Genomic DNA, 22,212 nt, shown 5'->3' on the forward strand with positions numbered 1-22,212 from the left:
CCTCTCCTCGACCCCTCCGGATAGGTGTCCCCAAAGTCTTTACCTTGAACCCTTCTTTTCTCTTCCCATGGCTTCGACGGCCAACTCTTACACGTGACCGATACCCATTGATGCTTGTGATCTCGATTTTCCTCTTGAGCTCAACATGCTCAAGACTTAACTCAATTCATGTTGTTTCTTTTTCCTTTACAATTTCTGTCTACGGCTACACTAGTCACTCACATCTCCCACATTCAAAACTTTACGGCTATCTTTAACACTTCCTATTTTAGAAAGACTTTAGCAAGGCCACTTTCTTGTGTGTAATGTGATGTGAATTGAATTCAATTCAAAAAGCATTCGACAAGGACCTACCAGGTGTCGTTAGCCACTGTGCTGGGCACCAAGAATTTAGACAAACAGGAACCGATGCCTGCCCTGAAGGAGCTTACGTTCTACTCAGGAACAATTAAAAATTAGTTTGAAATAATACTTGGTCTCTGGAAAGGCACACAACCAGAGTGAGTCAGTGCACTGACCAGGCTGGGATGAACGCATGCAGTGAGTGGTTGCAAATTAGCGACCTAGCCAGGAGGACGAGGCACTGAGTGACTAAGGATGAAAGGGTGACTTCGGCAGCCCCTGCTCTCCCCACCCTGTCCCCTACCTTCAGTGTCTCTGCATGGATCTTATTCAGTTGAGACACTTGCTGGCGCTTGGACACTTTGGTGGCCTCTAAGATGCTTTCCAGGCTCCGGTTTGCTTTGCGCAAAGATTGAAGCTCCGACTCCAGTTCCAGCTGCTTCTTCCTGTTTATATATCACCAAAACATTAATGTGTTTATTTTATTGTGGTTTATATGACCAACGAGAAGAAAAGAAATATAACTGGCTCTGTGCTAATTAATTTTTTTAGTCACAGTTTTCCTTCACAAAATGGAATTAGGTCCTAAGTCTGAAAATCTAGTTTCTATAATTGAAATGATTGAAAGTAATTGAAACAAGTTGATTTTAACATATAAATTCAACATTTTTTAAAAATTAAAAACATAACACTTTCACATAAATAGCATTTTAGGACCATATAAGGGTTTAAAATCTTAAATTCAAGAACAGTGTAATTGCTAATGCATTCATCAGACTTGTAAAAACTGGGCTGGCCTATTCTGTAGAGTAATAGTTGGAAATTAGTCAGTCCATTTATATTTGGTAAGACATAAAACTGTGGCCATGGTTGCTTGCTGGTGAACATGATTAACACTCAGATACACAATCGTAAATCCGAAGGAGTCAACATTAAAATTGCTGACATACATCAATATTAGAAGAAGGGGCTCCTTATTAAAAATCCATTGGTTGGAGGTGTGGCAAACGGTTTGTGTGGAGGTACCCCTTACTTGGTGAGCTCTTTGAATTCCTCATACTCTTGCTTTGAAGTACTCAATTCACCCTGTGTTTGTACCAGCTGTCTTCTTAGCTTCTCGACGAAGGCTGACGTGCTCGACTCTGAGGAAGTCATGGGAGGATGTCCTTGCTGACCTGAGTAACAACAGAGCAAAAGCACAGAAAATCTTAACTACCAAATTCTTGGTCAATATACAACATTTTCAAGACTTCTGTCGGCCATCCAGCCAACAAAACATGTAGATCACTCCCTAACTGTAGCATACCGGGCATTACATGTCCTATGCTGAAGGGGAAGCATGAGGGGGGAGAGGTAAAATCAGAAAGCACATTTCTGACTGAGGAGTTTATAATCTAATTGGAGGCCCAGGATATACCCAATGTGTTTAAAAGTAACAGAAAAAACAAGCTGAGATGACACAGGATGGGAAATATTTGGTCATGGCTAGATGACATTACCTCAGATAGGGAACAAAGAACATAGCTAAATAGGCATTCCTCTGAATGGAGAACTATTAACAAAATTTGTCACCCAGGGATCAGTATTGGAAGTACTTGGATTTCAAGTATGGGTCAAAAGTATTTATATGAGAGCTTCGAACAGGAGCTATGGGTTATTACATTCCCCAATTTGTCCAATGTGCTTCTGAGGCCAACAAAACACAGGGCAAGAAAGGTCACTGGAAACAAAACATTTACGAGGTTCACAAAAGTGCAGTTTGTATTTAGCTGAAGTACAAACTGTGTGATTTTGACCTGTACCTCAGGATGGATTTACAAAAGTCTACAGAGAGAACTTAAAATGATCAGGGATTTTGGAATATGATTAAAAATATCAGAATTTCTCATAGAATCTCATCATTAAAAAGTAAATTCAAGCTTCAGTCAAACTGTAGAACATTAAAGGATATCTTTTAAAGGTTGAAAGAAATAGTTTTAGTATAAATTACCACCATCCAGTGTGGAAATAAACTTATGGAACTTTTTATCTGAGGGGATGCTGCAAGCAAGAAAATACACACACAATTCAAAAAAAGCTTAAGCAATTTCATAGCAGATAGTTACTTAATAGGTTATTCTGAGGAGTGCCCAAAGGGGTTGGGCTGTTTTAAGCCTGACAACAAAAGGACACGTGCTGGGAAGGTCATGTCTGCACACTGTCATCCAGCTGACTGGCTCATCAGTCTAACCTTGGATGGTCTTCTTCCTGCACAAAAGTCTCCACCAGTGACCTTGGGTGTGCTGCAGAGCTGGCCCTGGGTTCTCAAAGGTTCTGCCAATAGAATACAAACTCTGGCAGGTTCTTGAGAACAGGAACTGTTTTCATGCTTGGTTTTTTTATGTACTCAGCACCTAGCACACAGTCTTACACAGAGTACGGCTTAATAAATGTTTGTTTGATGAACCGAACTTTTATGCCAAGCACTTTAAATTGAAACATTATCTAATATCAAAACGTTAGGTTGCATTATGTAAAACTATTTCCATTATGCTACATAATTCACTACTATGATTTTAAAGAAAATGTGTTTTAGTGTTTAAAAGAAAAACCAGGATGCACATAAGTGACAGTCATTTCCACATGCAGAGGACATGGTAGAGTAAGCACTTAAAACTAAAATTAGGACCAAAGATAGAAAAATATTACAAACACCATTTAGAAAACATGCCATTTTTACAAGACAAATTCCTATACATCTGATGCACATTATTTCTTAGCTCCTCTTGCCCCTCTATTTTGTTTTTACCTTTCTCATTTTTCTCTGTGCCAGACATTTCAAAGAAAGCTTGCTCTAATTCTGCGATGGTCTGTGCATCCACTTCTTGGACTCTCTTCACAGATTCTAAGGACCGCAGCTGCTTATTCTCCTCCCGGAGCGAGTGGTTTTCCATGGCATACTTCACAATCCGAGGGTGCTGCTCTACCTGGGAGACAGGGGGGTTTACAGATCTGGATTACATTCTTACTGTACAACACGATTTTCTAAATAAATGGCTCTGCTGAAATTCAATCTCCCAGACAGACCTAAGATGCCTTTGGAAACAAAATGCTACAATTCAATTAATCCTGCATGCGAGGAATCAATCAAGAGTAAAGGCCTACTTCTCCAGTTCCATTCATTCAAAGGAAATACACTAACCATCTTGACACCAGTCATTCTACATTTTAACTTTTCCTTACTATAATAGCTAGGCTACGCGTCTTCCACAGCTATGAAGTTACTGCCAAAAATACATTATTTTATTATTGCAATAAACTTCCTGCCTTCTATGAATCTTTTCATTTGATCCCTTGATTGACTAAGTGAGATATGACATAGAGTAAGAATTAACCTTTCTTTATTAAGAGTAATGTTAAGTGACTATGAGGCTGCCCTGATAAAGACTAGATCTTAATTATATGGTTAGTGGGTTCTACCAAACAGCATCTCATTTAGTTTATCCCCTCCAACCCCCACAGTGTTTCTCAATTCTGAGAAGTTCTTCCTTTCAGTATCTCTCCCCACTGGGAGACTATCACTGTCAGGGAAAATAAAATTTTCATTCTTTTGAAATCACAGCACTCAAACTGAGTCCATTTCTAGAAGTATTATCTCAAAGGTTTTTTTTCCTTAAATTCTTGAGTATGTCTAAAAGTAAACTGGCAAGTTACATAGCCTAGAGTAAATCACTTGTCATCACTGTCCTTAGCAGAAATGCTACTCCAGAAAACAGCCCATATGCTTTTAATTTTCCACTTAAAAATCATTTAAAAAAAAGTTAAACTATATCCTATTCCTTCCCCAAATTAGAAAGTTTTATAGCTATATAAAAGATTAACTTAGGTTACAGAAATGAAATCAGGGCCTTAACTGTATAAGTCAATAGACAGGATTAGAGCTTCAAAGTCCTCTGAAGCACTAAAAAAAACAGTCACATTGCATCACATGGTTTTTGAGAAATCCAGTATGACCCATTATGTACCACACGAAAGCTATACTTCTACCCAAGATTCATTTAAATTCTGAGCTTCCCCCTCCCCAAAATCCTGTTAAAGCCAAAAAGGGTTGATGGAGGGATATAAATGCAGCATAAAACAAAAACTGTTGAATGAACAAGTTATTGGAGAACATGGGAAACCCCAACGGCAAAACCTCTGTAGCCATCCCTGGAGGCTGCAGGCACATCTTTTTGGCCTGTCAGCTTTGGCTTCAATCCCAGCTGGAGGGCACAGTCTTACTGTACAACTTAACTCTTTCCATTTCAGACTGAGAGGGATGGAAGGAAATCAACTAATGGAATAACCACCTGAATTAAAAAGCTCAAGCGGCTTAACCAATAAGATTCACTAAAAAAGCAGTCATTTCATCAAATAGTACACCCGCCTGCCCCATCTTCACTCTGTGTTGATAAGGTTCTCCGCTGTCAGAAAGCTGCCCAAGTCACCTGTGCTCACCTGTTCTCGCAGAGTCTGTATCTCTTCTCTTAACTCACGGAACAGCTCTTCCTGTTCTTTGGGCAGAAAACGGCCCCTTGCTTCTCTCTGGAGTTTCTCTAAGCGTGTTATATGATCTTCCCGAAATTTAATGATCATTTTATTGGATTGAATGAACTTTTCCTTCTTGACACTGAGATCTTCCAACTGTGCAACTTTTTCTAATAAAAACTTAAGGAAGAGATAATTTGGTAAAATTAACAACAAATGAGCTTCTCTCAATATTTCTTAAGAATTCACAAAGCAGATGATAGAATCTGTAAATACCAGCTTCAAATTCAACCTTAATTCACATATTTTATATTCTTCCTGGTTTTTATCTTGACTGGTAAAAAGCTGCTTCAATTTTGAAAAGTTAAAAAAAAAAGGATGCTCTAAGTAGCTCTAATCCCACTATAGCAAAACTCAAGTTTTTTACCTTCTTTTCATGTTCTGCTTTCTTCAAGAATAACATTGCCTCTCGAAAACAGTTCATGTATTTAGTATTTTCTTCATCTAAAATAAAAAAAATGTCATTTCTCCCTCACAAAAATACTAATCAACAAACTTTTCAAAATCCCAACACAAAACAGCAATAAAATTTTCTTTTGCATGTAACAAGACTTTTCCAGTATGACAGAAAATCAGAATTTCAAGGCTGGAAACAATCTTAAAGCATCAGTTCAATCTCTCCCTTTACAGGGAAATGTATTTCTAGTACCTTTACTTATCATACTCAGTAGTTACTCAAAATGAAGAAAATTACGTTTTTCTTGCCCCAAGTAACAAAATTATATACATGTATAATGTCTACAAGAAATAATAGGTGTCAACATTTTACTAAGATCTTTTCTTATCATGGTTATCTGATTACATACAGGCAAACTAATTATTGTTTCTTAGCTGTATGATATGAATAGCAGTAGAAAGGGAGAGATGAGTGTGGGTAGAATATTTGTACTTAAATACAAGACAATAGAAAATGTATAAAAAAATAAGTCTCATCCTTTTAAGCATTGAAAGATAAGTAGGGACATAGGTATCACAACTTGGTTTATGAGCCAAAGCTGTACTAAAGAGAAATGAGCTAGAAGTCATATCAATCAATTATTTATCTAAAAATCTGTATGGGATTGCAAAGAGATGGGGGGATATAAAGAGATGAGTACTTAATAAATGTTTGTTGAATTGTACTGCTAAAAAGGATCTTTGGGAGAAGGACAGGCAATTGTATACATTTGAATTTGCTCTCAGATTTAATCCCAATATCCTTTAAGGGATAAGGAAAATACTACACCCAAATTTAATTTTACCGTGAAAATGCCATTAGAAGATCATACCAAAACATGTAAAAAACTATCAATTTCTGATTTAACTTTAGCACAATAGTAATCTATAGACTCAGGCAGCTAGAAGGTTTAGTGGATAGAGTACCGGGCCTGAAGTCAGGAAGATCCAAGTTCAAATCTGGCCTCAGCCATTTACTAGCTGTGTGACCTCGGGCAAGTCACTAAATCTGTTTGCCTTGATCCACTGGAGAAGGAAATGGTAAACCACTCTAGTGTCTTTACCAAGAAAACCTCATAGACAGTACAATCCATAGGGTCACAAAGAGTCAGACAGGACTGAACAACAACACATAGACTACAAACTTAAGAACTGGAGTCACGTGAAAGTTTTCCCAGACGTGATCTTGCAGCATTGCAAGGATGGGAAGCAAAAGAAGATGGCAGGTAAGAGACTTACTCCCAGAAGCCATTCACTCAGATACAAAGACTGCTACACATGAGAACAAGCTTCACCGCTCTCCCGGCTCAGTGCCTACCCCCTGGACCTCCCAGTGCTTCAGCTGCGTCTCACCATGTAGGCCATGGCTACCTTCCCCATCTTCCTTCACTTAAGTTTTCTGCCCTCCTTGACGGCAAAAGCCATCTTCTCTTTGGCTCAATGTATTTTCTCAGCACTTAGCATTCCACTTGCTGACTTAAGATGCAGCTGCTCAATTATTAAGGAAACCAAAGAAAACCACTTACAACAGCTGACCTCAATGTCAATTTCAAAGGTGGTTAGTTTGATTTCAATTCTAGACTGGGAGCATCATGGGGCTACAGAACTCCTGATGAGGAAATCCCCCTCTATCAATGCAGACAGGCCATCATTCTGCAGGCTATTAAGCAACTTTAGCAGATCGCACAGCCAGAATGAGTTAGAAGCAGGCCTTGAAGCCAAGTTTTCCTAACTCCTAGGCTGGCTACCAATCTACTCTTTCTGTTACTATCTTCCAGTGGTAATCGTGTGTATTTATAGAGGCTTATAAAATATTTTCCTCCCAACAATTCTACAAGGGACATATGAGAAACTGAGGCCTGAAAAGGACAAATGACATTAGTAAATGTTATAGCTAGGACTTTAGGCTGCCTACCTTAAGAAGGCTTGATGGAAGAGCTGGTCTTTAAAAGATGGGAGGGATAAAAGTGATGGCATATATGTATGTTAAATCCTGTGCTAATTACTTAGTGTGGAAAATGAAAAAAAAATGCTTTCTGATTTTTAGTTCCTTAGATTTATAAAATAGAAAAAATATCTGCATGCTGATGATGGAGGAATCATTTTTGGATTTGCACAGCAATAGGAATGGGAATGGTGATCAAGAAGCTGACCTTCCACCAGAGAAAGAGACACTATTTTAGCATTTGTTAAGCAGATTTGAGACAAAGGATGAGAATGAGCCAACGTGACTCCTGCAAAAGTCATTGGAATGAGGCAAGTCTACAAGGCTTTGCTGTATAAAAAAACCTTCCCAACGATTTTTGGTGTGACCTCTGCCATTTGGAGCTCAGCCACAATCCCCTCTGCGTGTCTCCTGCCTGGGCTGATTTGCTCGTTGGCCTGGAGTCTCGATCATCTACTGCTTCCGCTGGTCCCTTCTTCTGTGTTTCAGTGACTACTATCTTGTCACAGAGTTTGAGATCTGGTCATCCTGAGCCCCCTCTGCCATCTGATCTCTTTATCCTTTGCTTTGTAATTCTCGGCCTTTTGCTCCTTTAAAGGGATGCTGTTCCTCTACCTCATTCTAGACAGGAGCTCCTTGGTCATTTGCCTGGGGCAGCACTAAAATGCTCAGCTAAGTCCAAAGTACTTTGGAATAAGACAGAGGATGAGAAACACTCTGGCTGCCTCACCTGGGACAGCACTGGCACCTGTGGCCAGGTGAGCCAGCTGTTCTTTGAGCTTTTTCACTTCTGCTTGAAGCTGGCTCACATTTCCTTGCATGTCTTCATTTACCACAGCCTGACACAAAAAAAAAAAGGACAAAGATAACGAAAAATTATTTTGTTACATAGTTTCCCAAGTTAATTTTGCCACTGAACATCAAATATAATGATGAAGCTTATAAATATCGGGGAGGACAAGAGATTTGAAATGCTCCTAGAAAAAAAGAAGGGATTGGGAACATTTTGAAAGAAAATTAAGCCTTTTTTCATGCTGAAAGACTGCTGTTATGCACACATATGCATTTGATTTTTCATATTTTTAGAGGGGAAAATACAGCAGGCACCAGGATTCTTAATTAACCATTCACACTGCACAGTTTTACATTCAAATTTGTATATGATGTGGAATGACAAAAAGTCATACTATTCTACATACAAACAGTAACAAAATACCTAGAATAAAAAACGCAGAGACATCAAGGACCTTGAAGATCATTTAATCCCAATATCTCATGGTAAGGAAATGGAAGCCCATAAGAAGTGACTTGCCCAAAGTCACTAACTGTACTAGTGGAAGTGCAGGAACAAGAACTAAGTGGTCAGGGCAGATACTGATTTAGGACTCGAGGGCCAGTCCAGTGCGCCTTCTTTTATCAATCAGTGAAAAAGTATTTATTAAGTACCCTGGTGCTAGATACCATGATAGGTGTTGGAGCGACATATGCTAACAGTAACACAGTCCTTGCCCTCAGAGTGCTTACATCTTATCAAGAGGCTACATGTCCTACATTCACTTCTCTATGTTTATACAAAACACAAAGTGACTTGTGTATGTCTACAAATATAAATTAGGGGAATCAGGAAAGGTCTCTCTCTTGAAGAAGACAGCCCTTGGGCTAATCCTCGACAGAACCTAGGGGTTCTAAGAAGAGATGGGAGTGAGGATGGAGAGCAATTTAAGAACAGAAAACAGCCTGTGCCAAGTTAGAACTGGGTGATTCAGTGTCTCAACAAGCACTAGGAGCGACCCAGCCAGCCCGAGTCCAGCTCTGCAGGACAAAACTAACAAGGGACCTAAACACCACTTTTTGGTCCAGAGCTCTCAGAGAGATGAGAGCTCCAAGTGACGAGGCTGGCTGCTTAATCCAGATTTCCTGAGCCTCCTTTCAATTCTGATCTGGGATTCTTAGGTTCTTTGGGCAAATTCCCTCTTTTTCTCCTCTCTCAAGTTCTCCTGCTGCAGACAGGTTAAAAGTCATTTGGTGTTCCTGCCCCTGGTACATAGCCCTAGAGCAAGTCTGGGGCTGCAGGCTCCCTCAAGGAAACAGCTTTTTAAAAATAGGCTCCTCATCTCACTGGAGATCCTTTCCTCATAGCCTGCCTCCTGACAGGTTTTTCCCCATTCTAGTTACCCAATACAGCAAGTAAGGTCAGTCCCCCAATTTCCCTTCTGTCACAGTTCTGTTCTGCTAAGTTGGTCCTCTTTCTAGGGAACACACACTTGCTTCAGCACTTCAAGGATCATGATTTTGTCAGTGTGGGCACAATCTCTCCTCTGACGTAGACTGTACCCCTCAAGCACCTTATGTCCGATGGCTTTCAGCAGTTTCCCTGTCCTGCAGACGACCTTCCCTGCAAACTGCAGACGAAGCCTGTCACCAGGCCCAGGCTCACAGTCGTTCTGGCCGGGCAGGGGCTCCTATCCCTCTGGCTGAGGCTTTCAGACTCCAGTTACTTTTACTCCACACTGAGGTACTGGAGGTCTTTAGGGGAAAATTTTTGACACGCTTGTTAATCAAGGTGCATACTGTCCTCGTGGGAGTTGTGTGTGCTGACTGCAACTCTACCAGCACGGTAGTTTCCTCACGGTGAGTGGTCACTTACCTCTTACCTGATTAAGTTAACCTCTACTTTGCTTAGGAACTGGCAAAGGATCCCTCTCATAGGGAAGACAATTTGCACAGAAGGCTGCAAAGACAATAAGAGAGGAATACTCCTCTGGCCTTAAATGGTTCATACGGAAATAGTGACAGCATCCCGATGCTCTTGCTAAGTTCAAGACTAGACCAACACGAACCATATCACAGGATACTCAAAAACATGGAAAGGCACTACAGAATTGGATTGTTTAGAAATCTGCCAACTAAGCCAACAAGCTTGACTTGTTCCTAGTGAAATCCTGAACCATATTATTGAAGAGGAGGAAAGTAAAAAGAAACCTAGAAAAGGAAATGGTGGTTACAAAAGGCCAGTATAACTTGATCATGAACATGCCATGTCATATTAACCTAATTTCCTTTAAAAAAAAATCATTGCGGGGCAGCTAGGTGGCTCAGTGGATAGAGCACCGGCCCTGAATTCAGAAGGACCTGGGTTCAAATCTGGCCTCAGACACATAACACTTACTAGCTGTGTGACCCTGGGCAAGTCACTTAACCCCATTGCCTAGCAAAAAGAAAAAAAAAAAAGAAAAAAAATCATCGATTGAGATTAGAAATATGAATAATGCTGTGGATATAGTTTACCCAGACTACAGCAAAATATTTGGCAAAGTTCCTTGTGCTATTCTTATGAACAAGATGAAGAGATGCAGGTGTGTCAGATGTATTTAGAACTGACAACGTCCGGATCCCAGAAGGGCTGACTGATGGTTCTGTGTCAAGCCAGAAGTGGTTAGTGGGGTGTCCCTGGAATCTGCGCTTAGCCTTGCATTGTTTAACACTTTCATCAGTGGCTTGGATAAAGGTAGAGATGGCACGTCCATGTTATCTGCAGATGACACAAAGCTATCACAGTTCTAGTCTTCAAGCATGCAGAGGAACAATGAAGGCAGGAATCCCAGGCCAAAAGGGCCCCTGCGGTTGGGTTACTCAGAACCAGCCGAGTTTTCTAGCTGCCTGACAGTAGCTAAGTCCAGCCACAGTCTACTGGAGCTGCCAACCAGGGACAAGCCAACAGGAGTATAAGCACACCCAGACCTGGGTCAGAGACCTGCAGGACTCTGGGGAGCACTGATAGTTCGCAGGCTCCCAGCCTGAACTGTCCCCGAGATTCTGTCATAGCACAACACTTGATGGCCCAAGAACACAGCAGCAGGACAAGAAGTGTACCTGGCCCTAACATACAAAGCCTGAAGTCAGAACGTAGGCTAGAAAAATGAATAAACAAAATATCCCACCATAAAAAGTTATCCTGGTGACAGAGACATTCAAGCTATAAGCCCAGAAGAGAATGATTCCAAAATATCTACAAACAAAACTTCAAAGAAAAAACACAGCAGCTGGGCACAAATTCAACTAGAATTCAAATATGAGTTGGACTAGACAAATAGCCTCTGAGGTTCTTGATACCTCTGAGATAATGTAAGATAATTTAGGAAATTTAGCCTCAAAGTGTCAGTTATACTTAAGCTTAACTTCCTCCTGAAAGAGAAAACAAAACAATCTTCCTATAGCTACACCCCAAACCTTAAAAACTACTCAGGTAGAAAATGTGCTCTAAGGTTCAATTTTGACTGTTCCTTTTCATATGTGTCTTTCCCAATATAAGCTTTTTGAGGGCAGGAATGGTCTTTCTTTTTGCTTTTATTTGTATCCTCTGTGATTAGCACAGTGGCCTGGCACACTGTAAATGCTTAATAAACTACTTACTTGGTTTGACTATAAAATAAATGGCCAACATTCCATTTTTATGGCATTTCATGAAATAATTTTTATTTATTTTACTGGTAATAAAAAATACTCACAAAAAATTTACCTTGTTTTTAATCAGCTTAGCTCTCTGAGCGAAATTAAGAGTTGAGAGAGTTTCTCCAAAACACTTGGATCCTGGGTGGACATTTGCAATTATGGCTGTTTTGGCATTACCTCCAAGAGAATCCTGTTTAATAACATTAATTTTTAGTTAAAAAAAAATCAGACAACAATTTCCACCCCTAGCAAACATATAATTGGCAAACATAATAAGAAAGAGTTGTTTCCATGACGAGTTCATTTGGTGTGACTTTTAAAACAGTACGTTCAACAAATGTCCTACTTTACCCGAAGTAAGAAAGTAAGCTTGGAGTCCCGGTAGCACACATGTCTCTGTTTTCCATTACCAACGTCTACGAGGGCTGTAATCACTTGACCGAGGCAGCTTAATGACCGATTTATATTACCTGCTTCCTAAATCACCAGAGAAAAAGAGGAAATGCTTAGTTTAGCACAGGCTACTTGTTTTGTAACTAACAAAATCACAAATAGCAGTAGCTGAAACTCTGACCGGCAAATGACAAAGAACAACAGTAGTGGCAATGATTTTCTTAAAAACAACAACAAAAGACAGCGCTGACCACACTAATCTTTTCCTATGTTTACCTCTTGTGCAATTTTTAGTACTTAAAGGGAAGAAAAGAAGATTTTTGTTGTTCAGTCATTTCTTTAGTCGTGTCTGACTCTTTGTGACCCCATTTAGGGTTTTCTTGGCAAAGATACTGCAGTGGTTTGCCATTTCCTTCTCCAGCTGATCTTACAGATGAAGAAACTGAGGCAAACAGGGTTAAGTGACCTGGCTAGGGTCACACAGCTATTAAATGTCTCAGGCCAGATTTGAACTCAGGAAGATGAGTCTTTCTGACTCCAAGCCTGGCACTCTATCCACTGGGTCATCTAACTGCTCAAGGCAACATACTAGATTTAATTTTATAAAATATAGTGGACCCCTGTGTAATAACTGACTTTTGGAGCCAAAATGAATATATGCCTATTAGGTTTTTCTCTGTGAAGTTGTTTCAATAATTTGACTTGAGATAATAAGAGTTTTGAAAGAAATAAATCAGAAAGCAACAAATGTTGGGGCTGGCTACCTTTTGTTTGCATTGCTCTGTTATCAGTGGAAGTATGAACTTTAGGAGAAGGTGAGGAAGCAAATGAGAGGGTCCAGGTAGTGTAGATTATCACTTTTACTCAGTTCCTCCCTAATTTGGGCTCATTCTATCCATCCAAACTCTCTTCCCATTTCTCTCTAAAGTCAAGTCTCTATTCTAACCAGGGTGCATGATGGTCTTGTCATTTTCTGAAAATGCCATGCCCACTGTACCATTCATGTAGATGCCTTGATCTGGGATGAGCTTTCCTCTTATTTAAATCCTACCTATTCTTCAGATGTTGCCCAAGTTTACCTCCCTCCATCAAGCATCTCTCAACCATTCTTGGATGATCTGGTCTCTCCCTTTTCTAAACCACTTTTCAGCTACAGCACAAACTTTGGCACTTGATAAACTGAAACATCAAAGTGATAACTGATGTCTTGTCTGCCCAGTAAAAGAGTAAGCTCCTCAAAAGCATGTGCTGTACGTCATACTTTTCGGCCTTTAGCCCAGTACTACAGTAAGGGGTCAAATATTCAATGTTCACTGAAGATCCCATGCCAAATTCTTACCTTCAATCTCAAACCTTCTGTATGTGTATCTTTTTGTCTTTCAGATCCAGCTAAGTCTACCAGGTTGAGTTGGGAGGACCGAATATTGACAACATCATTGTTCTTCTCCATTGATTCTACTGTAATTGTAAAGACAGCATGAGACCTGGACGACTCTCTATTCATAGATGTAGCTGCCACACGTCTATTTCGCCATCCCCCAGATAATACCTGGGAAGAAAGAAAGAGAGCAAAACATCAGTAATAGGTACATCCAAGAAACAGAAACTGACATTGCTAACCAGGAGCTTGAGAACAATTTATAAGAAAATAAGGGATAGCTCCAAGAAAGTGTGTACATACGTACACACATTCTACGATACTATGGTGAGATCCTATTTTGTACCAATAGATGCAATAACACCACCTCTTTAATGTCATGAACATGATAAAAGGGTTACGTGACAGAAACTATATGACTGGTTTGAAGACTCTGGGCAAGACACTTCACCTCCTAAGCCTCAGTTTACTCAGCCACAAAATGAAAAGTTGGGCTAGATCATCTATATGGTTCCTGCCAGAGCTAAAAATCTATGACCCACAGCCTATCACAATACATTCATGAGGTGAATTAATGCTGAACAGTATAACCTTCAACTTGTCACGCCTAACAAGTGGTCAGGAAGCCTCTGCATAAAGATCTCCACTGACCACAACTTGCTACTTCCCATGGGAAAGCAAGCATTCCCCTGAGGATAACTTCTTGTCAGAAAGCAATTTCTAACAGAAACTCTCCTCACAGCAACTTCTGCCCACTGTTCTTACTTCTTCCCTCTGGGGGCAAAAAATCATCAAATTTGACTTCCTTCCAAATACCTGAATTCAGAGGCAACAATGCCTCCTCAAAAAAGTGGAGAATGAAACTGGTCTTGGACATTCTAAGCTGGGTTTTTGTGATGCTGATTTCTTTGTAGGGCCTTTTCTAAGTCTCTCTCTCTCTCTTTTTTTTTTTGGCTAGGCAATGGGGTTACGTGCCTTGCCCAGGGTCACACAGCTAGTAAGTGTTATGTGTCTGAGGTCGCATTTGAACTCAGGTCTTCCTGAATCCAGGGCTGGTGTTCTCTCCACTGCGCCACCTAGCTGCCCCCTCTAAGTCTCTTTTGCTGGTTCATCATCCGTGTCATGCCCCCTAATTGTGGGTATTTCCCAAGCCTCTATTCTTGGCCCTCTTCTCTTTTCTACCCTGTCAGTGACCTCACGAGTTACCATGATTCTAATCATCATCTTTACACAGATGATTTCCAAATCTATTCCAGGACCAGTCTCTCTCTCTCGCATTCCAATAACATTTCTCCAACTGTCTACTGTATATTTCAAACTCGGCACGTCCAAATTCATTATCTTTACCCCAAACCCATTCCTTTTCTGAATTTCCCTATTTCTGGGGAGGGTACCACCATCCTTCTGGTGAAATAATGGTAGTACCCTTCACTCCTTATTCTCTCTCACCCTACATATCCGATCAGTGACCAATCTTAGGATTTCTATCTCCACAACATCTCTCTCACTGGATCTCTTCTCTCTTTTTCACATAACCACCCTGCTAGGCTACACCTGCATTACCTCTTGCCTGAACTACTGCAAGAGCTTCCTAATTGAAAAGCATTGAACTTGGAGTCACAAAGTCCTGTTCAAATTGTGTATCACATACTAGTTATATGAACCTAGGCAATTCCTTTACCAGCTTCACATTTCCTCATCTGTAAAATGGGGATAATAATAGCTCTCAGGGTTGTTGTGAGGATCAAAGGAGACAACATTTGTAAAGTGCTCTGTAAAACTGAAAGCATTATATAATTGCTAGTTATTAATTGGCCTTCATGCCTCAAGTCTCCCCACAGCTGCCAAACAGGATGTACTAAAGTAGACGTCTGACTAGATCATTCCTCTACTCGATATATTTCAATGGTTTCCTAGTGCCTCTCTGTTCAAATATAAACCCTTCTGTCTTGCTTTTAAAGCCCTTCACAGCCCGGTCCCAACCTGTCTTTCTAACCTTATCATACATCACTCCCCTTTCTGCACTCTACAGTCCAGCCCAACTGGACTTCCTGTTTTCTTCCAACCCCTGTCTCTGCATCTTTGAATTCAACACAGAGGATGGTTCAACTGCAGGCCCGATGGAAAGGCCCAGCACTCCTCAGGCTGATCTTCAACATCTCCACTGATAAAACCACAACCATTTCTGATGCTGAACCAGCTGCCAGTAGCACAGACTTTGGTGGTGATAATTTCTATTCTGCCCTCAAGGAACTCACAGTCGAAGAAGGGAGAGACAACAGGCAAACAACTGTGTGGAAATAAAACTACACACGTGATGCAAACATGCAATACATCAAAGGCAGAAGAAAAAACGTTTTGAAAGGAGAAAGATAAGTATGATAGTTTAGGTAAAACATAGAGTATGTGAGGTGTAGTATCCAGCCAGATCAGTCTAGAAAGTCGGACTGATGTCAAATTGAGAGGGCCACTACAGGCCAAACAGGGCACTTGGCATTCCTCTCGGGGCTCTCACAATCAGTGTCTCTCTTATGGAAGCTCCGGCCTTCCTAAACCGTGGCACCCAGAATTAAAACAGAACACTGCAGGTGGTTAGTGCTCAGTGGCTCCACAGCCTCCCTGCTCCTTGACACTAGGACTCTGAATGTAGCATTAGCCTTTGTGGCTGCCCTGTCATACCACTCACATACACTGAGAGCCTGGAGTCCATTAAAATCCATAGTTTTTTCAGATTAACTAAAGTCTGGACATATTTCCCTTATTTTATGCTGGGAAACTGCATTTTACATTAATCTTTATTAAGTTTAATCTTATTAGATGGTCTAAGAGAAAACACGTAAGGAAATGCTTAAAAATGATTAATTCTTTTCGCCTTTTTTGGTGAGGCAGTTGGGGTTAAGTGACTTGCCCAGGGTCACATAGCTAGTAAGTGTCAAGTGTCTGAGGCTGTATTTGAACTCAGGTCCTCCTGATTCCAAGGCCTGAGTTCTATCTACTGCGCCACCTAGCTGCCCCTAAAATAATTACTTTTAAAAGAATGGTTTAAATAACCAAAGATGGTAATGTTAATCAAAAAGTTGAAAGAAGTATTTGCCAGGGTCAAACTACTATGAGTATAACTGAGTTTACTATGTGAGAATTTTGGCAGCCAGACTTCCCTGGCAATTAATAAGGACAAAAATACTCGATTTCACTACCAAAAATGTTTATTTCTTTATGTGAAGGTAAAACCTATGAAAAGTTATATTTTCCTTTTTTTTTTTTACATGTACATTCTCTATTACTCCTTTGCAAAGTGTTTATCAGTTTTATTTTGGACACTTTTACTTCTGCCACCAGTGTGTGCCTCCTCTACATGGGAATGCCGCCCAAACATCAAATAACACCAGACTAGTTACCTGATAGGCTTCAGCGGCAGACGTCACCACCTGTTCAACAGCCCCGACGACACAGACGCCCTTCTTGATATGTTCCCTTAATAACAGCCCAGTAGAGGCAGAATCCAATAGATCAAATATCTGCTCATTGTAAATTTCAATGAATGAGCACTTACAAAGGAAAGTCTTTCCAGCACCAGCCTGGAAAACAGCATTGTACATGGATGTATCATTTTCACAAAAGCACTTCTCCAGCACAGCTGCAATCATGATAATCCTATCTTACAATCACTTCATAAGGTCGACCTATCCTGTGTGATAGTTAACAAAATACAAAGAGCACAAGAGACTAGTGTTTTTTATTCCCCTCTTCCATATCTATGTTAGCTACACATTTTCTCTATTTATAAAACATATTATCTACTTTTCTAACAAATTTCTAATATATATTATCTGTAAACATACACATATCTCAACTACTACACAGTGCTTAGTTTAAGCGACAGTCAGGTGGCAGCTGCTGAACTGGACTGAGTACTACCTACCAAACATGAGGGGATAGAGCGACAGTCACAGGTTTAAAGTCCATGTTAAATGGGCACCACAACTTTTGATTCCCTAAAGTAGAATCCCCAAAGTAGAGAAGACACAGACTGAGAGTAAGGGCACCGGAAGGACATCCCTCACTGGAACTGTGGTAAGGAGGCCTGCTCAAAGGCAGGGTGGGAGGGGTGTCCATGCATGGCACATAACATGGGAAAGTGAGATTGGGCTCAGGGCAAATAAAAATATATTTTGAGAACATGATTTCTTTTGAGAAATGTGAGACTACAGTAATTATTTTCTCCTTTTTCACTGACTTGCAGTTAGAGTTTATTTTCACTAATAATCAAATTAAAGCCATATGTAATTATGATGAATCCAATTCCTTTCTCTTTCCCTGAGAACTGGGTTCTGTATATCACGCTACTAATATGTTTTTGCCCTTTTCTCCTCTCCTGTTTTCATCATGTCCTTATAAATAGCAACACTTTTACATTCTAATATGCTCAAAACCTTATGTCCTATGCCTCTTAACTCAAAAATAAAATTTACCTTCTCCTTTTCACGATCAATTAAAAAAAATAGATATTCAAAACTCCTAGGAATTACTCCTCTAAGGTTATGAGTGAAATTATCAGATTCAGATGGTCCTAAAGAAAATAAAATTTGAAAAGGTTCATAAAATCATCAAGTATTTGTTTTTATAGCACTAGAACTAGCTATTTCACAAAACTGAAAAACAATTAATACATTACTGAAAATAAAACAAAATTTAACTACAAATCTATTTTCTTATTTATGCTTTTGCATAAGGTTAACTTCAAAAATTTGTAGAAAATCTAAATTACAATCCAAAGCAACATTACCTGCAAAGCAAAGGTGCAAGAGTGGACGCATAGAGACCAATCTAAGTCATTACTTTAATAGTTTCAAAGATCTATCAATTTTTTGCTGTGAGTTCTATCTTCCAACAGTAACAGATCACCAACCAGTCAATTTTTTTCAATCCTAGCAAATGGATACCTCCTGGAAAACATGTGGGGAGGTGCTTCTCTTGACTGAATACCTACTCTATCACCATAAAACTTCTCCAGAAAGGCAGAACTCAGTAGAGCTTGCTGTCACTTTGCCAAAGCCTTCAAGATACCAGGGCTACCTCCACATCATGAAAAGGAATTGAACTACCACATTCCGGTGTTATTTTAACACAGAAAAAGAACCACAGGCATGGGATTGACAATTTACTAACTGCCCAGTCTGAAAACAAATGTACTTTATTTCAGACAAAACTTAGCTCTTCCAGGTAGTAAAAAAAAAATCAAGCAACTTGATCTCAAAAAGCTATGCAGAAGAGCAGAAATGGGTAAAGTGGGTATTTGCTCCCTGTTAAAGAGAGAAATATTGGAGATAAACAAAGTAAGATCTTTTTCTTCTTCTTCTTCTTCTTATTTTGGCAAGGCAATTGGAGTTAAGTGACTTGCCCAGAGTCACACAGTAAGTGTCAAGTGTCTGAAGTGGGATGTGAACTCAGGTCCTCCTGACTCCAAGGCCAGAGCTCTATCCACTGCACCACCTAGCTGCCCCTCAACGTAAGATCTTTAAGAGAAAATGATTTAAACTCTAAGATAACAGCCTCCAAATTAACAACAACAATCCAAAAAGAGCCCAAGAAGTCATCCTAGACATCGATCAATGTACCAGCAGTCAAAAAGGACAGACAAGACATTCAAGAAAGGGGAGAAGACGGACATAGCTATAATGTGAATCTTAACTTTTATTAAATGATGCCACTTGCAAGAGACAAATTTAAGATGAACTTTAAATATTACTTATACAGCAAGTGGAACATAAAACTAATGTAGTTCATTACCCCTCAAAAGCAGGCATAAGCTAGAAACTTTAAAAAAAATGTATAAAGGGTTTATTTTAATTCATGGATGACAAAAACCAAAAATGATTAAGAGAAAAATACTGCTATGTTCTTATCGTCTGAGGTTAATAATAAACTGCACCTTCCTAGAAAACATCCCTGGATGCCGTTCTCAAAAAAACCCCCCAAAACCCCCAAAACTAAACAACAAAAACACCAACTTGAGCTAGAGAAACCAGTCTGACCCAGTATAAACATTAAAAAATGTTTATTTACTTACCCATCATAGTAAATGTTTTTCCTGAGCCAGTTTGTCCACTAGAAAAGACAAAATTAAAAAAGAATATTTAAAAGACTACTTAGAAAGGGTGCCCATTTCCTTTTAATGATATCTACCAAATACGTAATTTTTTTCAGAGCTAAGTGTTCCTTACAATCAATCCACTAAATCCTCTCACATGAAAGACTTTGGAGCTTAGAGGCATATAAACACCTCTTTTGGTTCAGCTCTATTAAAGCTAACAGGAAACCAAGAATGGAGAAAAAAATGTCTACATATATGAACTTGACTCAGAGACAACCTTTTGCGAACTGACAACTCAATTCACTTAGAAATTCTAACAAGGGTACATGACAATATAATTCTTACATTTTTCCATCTTGATGAAAAAACTTTTTAGTGGTATAGCATGAATACTGGTTGCACTGTATCATAGTTTTTGAGTTTCCCGTAGCTGTAACATTCATTTTTCTGAGTTATTTGCATGAGGTACCACTGACAGCATTTGTTTTTAAAAAAGCCATTATATAATGTGCAAGCTAAGCATTACAATTAATGACTGCAATCTACAAGGATAATGGTCTTGAAAATAAAGTATTTCAAGCTACTATGTTTTTATTCAAAATTAATTTTTAAAAATTCCACCACCAAAAATATTTCCTAAAAATCATTACTCTGCTGGGAAAGCAATATTAGAAATGTATTATCTGCCTCATTGCCCAGGAAAGGAAATTTAATTCTCTTGAACAAATTACTTCACTTTTTATAGGAGAATGAGTGAATAGCAAAAGTGAATCTTCCCTGTACAACATATAAAATACGAGAACTGTTATTTTTCATGCTTTTTGTCTTTTTCTCATTGGGGCCATTTAGAGAATCGAAATAAAGACATAAATCCAAGAGACCTTAAAATATTATCTACAATTCATGACATTCTTGTTGCAATTTCCCCTGGTAGAATGAAAAAGTTTGTCAGATGCTGTAGAAAAAGTGTGGTGCTACTGAATGCTGAAAAACTACATATACATTTTATATACACTTCTAGAATAAATTACTTTGCAGCTGTGCTAACATTTACCTACAAAGTTATACTTTGTTAACGCTAATCCTATAAACTACTTGTCATTTCTGACATTAGGATTGCACGAGCCCATAATTCTCAAAATATTAAAAAAATCATCCTATAATTTCATTAATATTTCTAGTAACTTTTTACATCTTACATAAACAAAATTAAACTTACTATGCAAAAATGGTACCATTGTAACCATTCATGCAGGATTCGACAATGCCTTTGGCTACACTTGAGAATACCGATTCCTGTGAATTAAGTACCAAAATGTGTTGTTAAAATTTTATAATTAAAAAACATCCTAAACTATTTTATGCTGGATGAATTAAATTACAATTTAAGTAGGAGGATGAAACACAAATTCATAAAATTATAATGCACAGCATTCTGTAAGGGCATTTACAAAGCAAACATGTAAAGTTTGAGGAAAAATGCTGTTAACAACAGATCATTCTTGCACTATATTAATATTAATCAGTATATTAATAAAGAATTTGAATGAGTCTGTTCCCATGAATTAAACTTATTTATAGAAGAAGAGGGTGTTTCTATGGAGTTGTAACATTGCTGACAAATGCAGTCTATACGGAAAGTTTGTTTACAAATAAGAATGTCTCAACATCAAAATTCCAAAAACATAAAAAAACAGTCCTGCAGCTACACGGTCAGTTTTACAGGGTGACTATGCCTCTTTTTAGTGCTATGCACTCAGTGAAATGCTTTCAGTACAAGAGTGCTTAACCTTTTTTTGTGTCATGGACTTCTTTGGGAGTCTGGTTAAGAACTATGGACCCCTTCTCAGAATGCTTTTAAATGCACAAAACGAAATACACAGGATTATGAAGAAACTATACTGAAGTACAGCTATCAAAATACATTTTTTAAAAGTTCATAGGCTTCAGGTTAAAAACTCCTGTTTTATTACTAATAGCCTTTGTAAAAGACTCATGCCTATCCATGTAGTGGTTTGAATAGCAACATTTAAAGTTACTAGAAGTCTGAAGAATTTAATTTGGTGACCATGAGATGCTTTCCAACTCAGGTTCTATGATTTTTTTTTTTTTTGCTTTTTGGTGAGGCACTCGGGGTTAAGTGACTTGCCGAGGGTCACAGAGCTAGTAAGTGTCAAGTGTCTGAGGCTGCATTTGAACTCAGGCCCTCCTGACTCCATGGCCAGTGCTCTATCCACTGCGCCACCCAGCTGCCCCAAGTTATATGATTCTTAAACACATTATTTTGGTTTTAGATCCCTATAACAATTTATATTAAGCTACCTAATCACATAAAATTCAATTTATAAAGAGATATTACTCAGAAGTCATGGCAAAAGGAAATCACACCTTCATGAAACTTACATGAACTAGATTTGTTGCAGGAGGAATGAATATGGATATGTACATCAAAGCCAGAGTAAAGAGTTCATGGTCCTTACAGAAATTTACATTTTGGGGGGCAGCTAGGTGATGCAGTGGATAGGACACTGGCCCTGGATTCAGGAGGACCTGAGTTCAAATCTGACCTCAGACACATAACACTTACTAGCTGTGTAACCCTGGGCA

At 39.1% G+C, this 22,212-nt stretch overlaps 1 protein-coding gene across 1 annotated transcript in view; it reads right to left on the bottom strand.

Annotated features, from left to right (window-relative positions):
• Window positions 1-22,212, bottom strand: part of KIF15 (kinesin family member 15) — a 55,784-nt gene that overhangs the window by 28,820 nt on the left and 4,752 nt on the right. The window contains 13 exon segments of the mRNA XM_020987345.2: window positions 647-788; window positions 1,376-1,517; window positions 3,131-3,308; window positions 4,819-5,028; window positions 5,276-5,352; window positions 8,019-8,127; window positions 11,808-11,930; window positions 12,092-12,217; window positions 13,473-13,682; window positions 16,910-17,089; window positions 17,984-18,081; window positions 19,582-19,619; window positions 20,825-20,901. Of these exon segments, the coding sequence (XP_020843004.1) occupies window positions 647-788; window positions 1,376-1,517; window positions 3,131-3,308; window positions 4,819-5,028; window positions 5,276-5,352; window positions 8,019-8,127; window positions 11,808-11,930; window positions 12,092-12,217; window positions 13,473-13,682; window positions 16,910-17,089; window positions 17,984-18,081; window positions 19,582-19,619; window positions 20,825-20,901 (1,710 nt within the window).

This window comes from Phascolarctos cinereus, unplaced genomic scaffold (genome assembly GCF_003287225.1).
Source record: "Phascolarctos cinereus isolate Bilbo 61053 unplaced genomic scaffold, phaCin_HiC Scaffold_1;HRSCAF=81, whole genome shotgun sequence".
Classification (NCBI taxonomy): Eukaryota; Metazoa; Chordata; class Mammalia; order Diprotodontia; family Phascolarctidae; genus Phascolarctos; species Phascolarctos cinereus.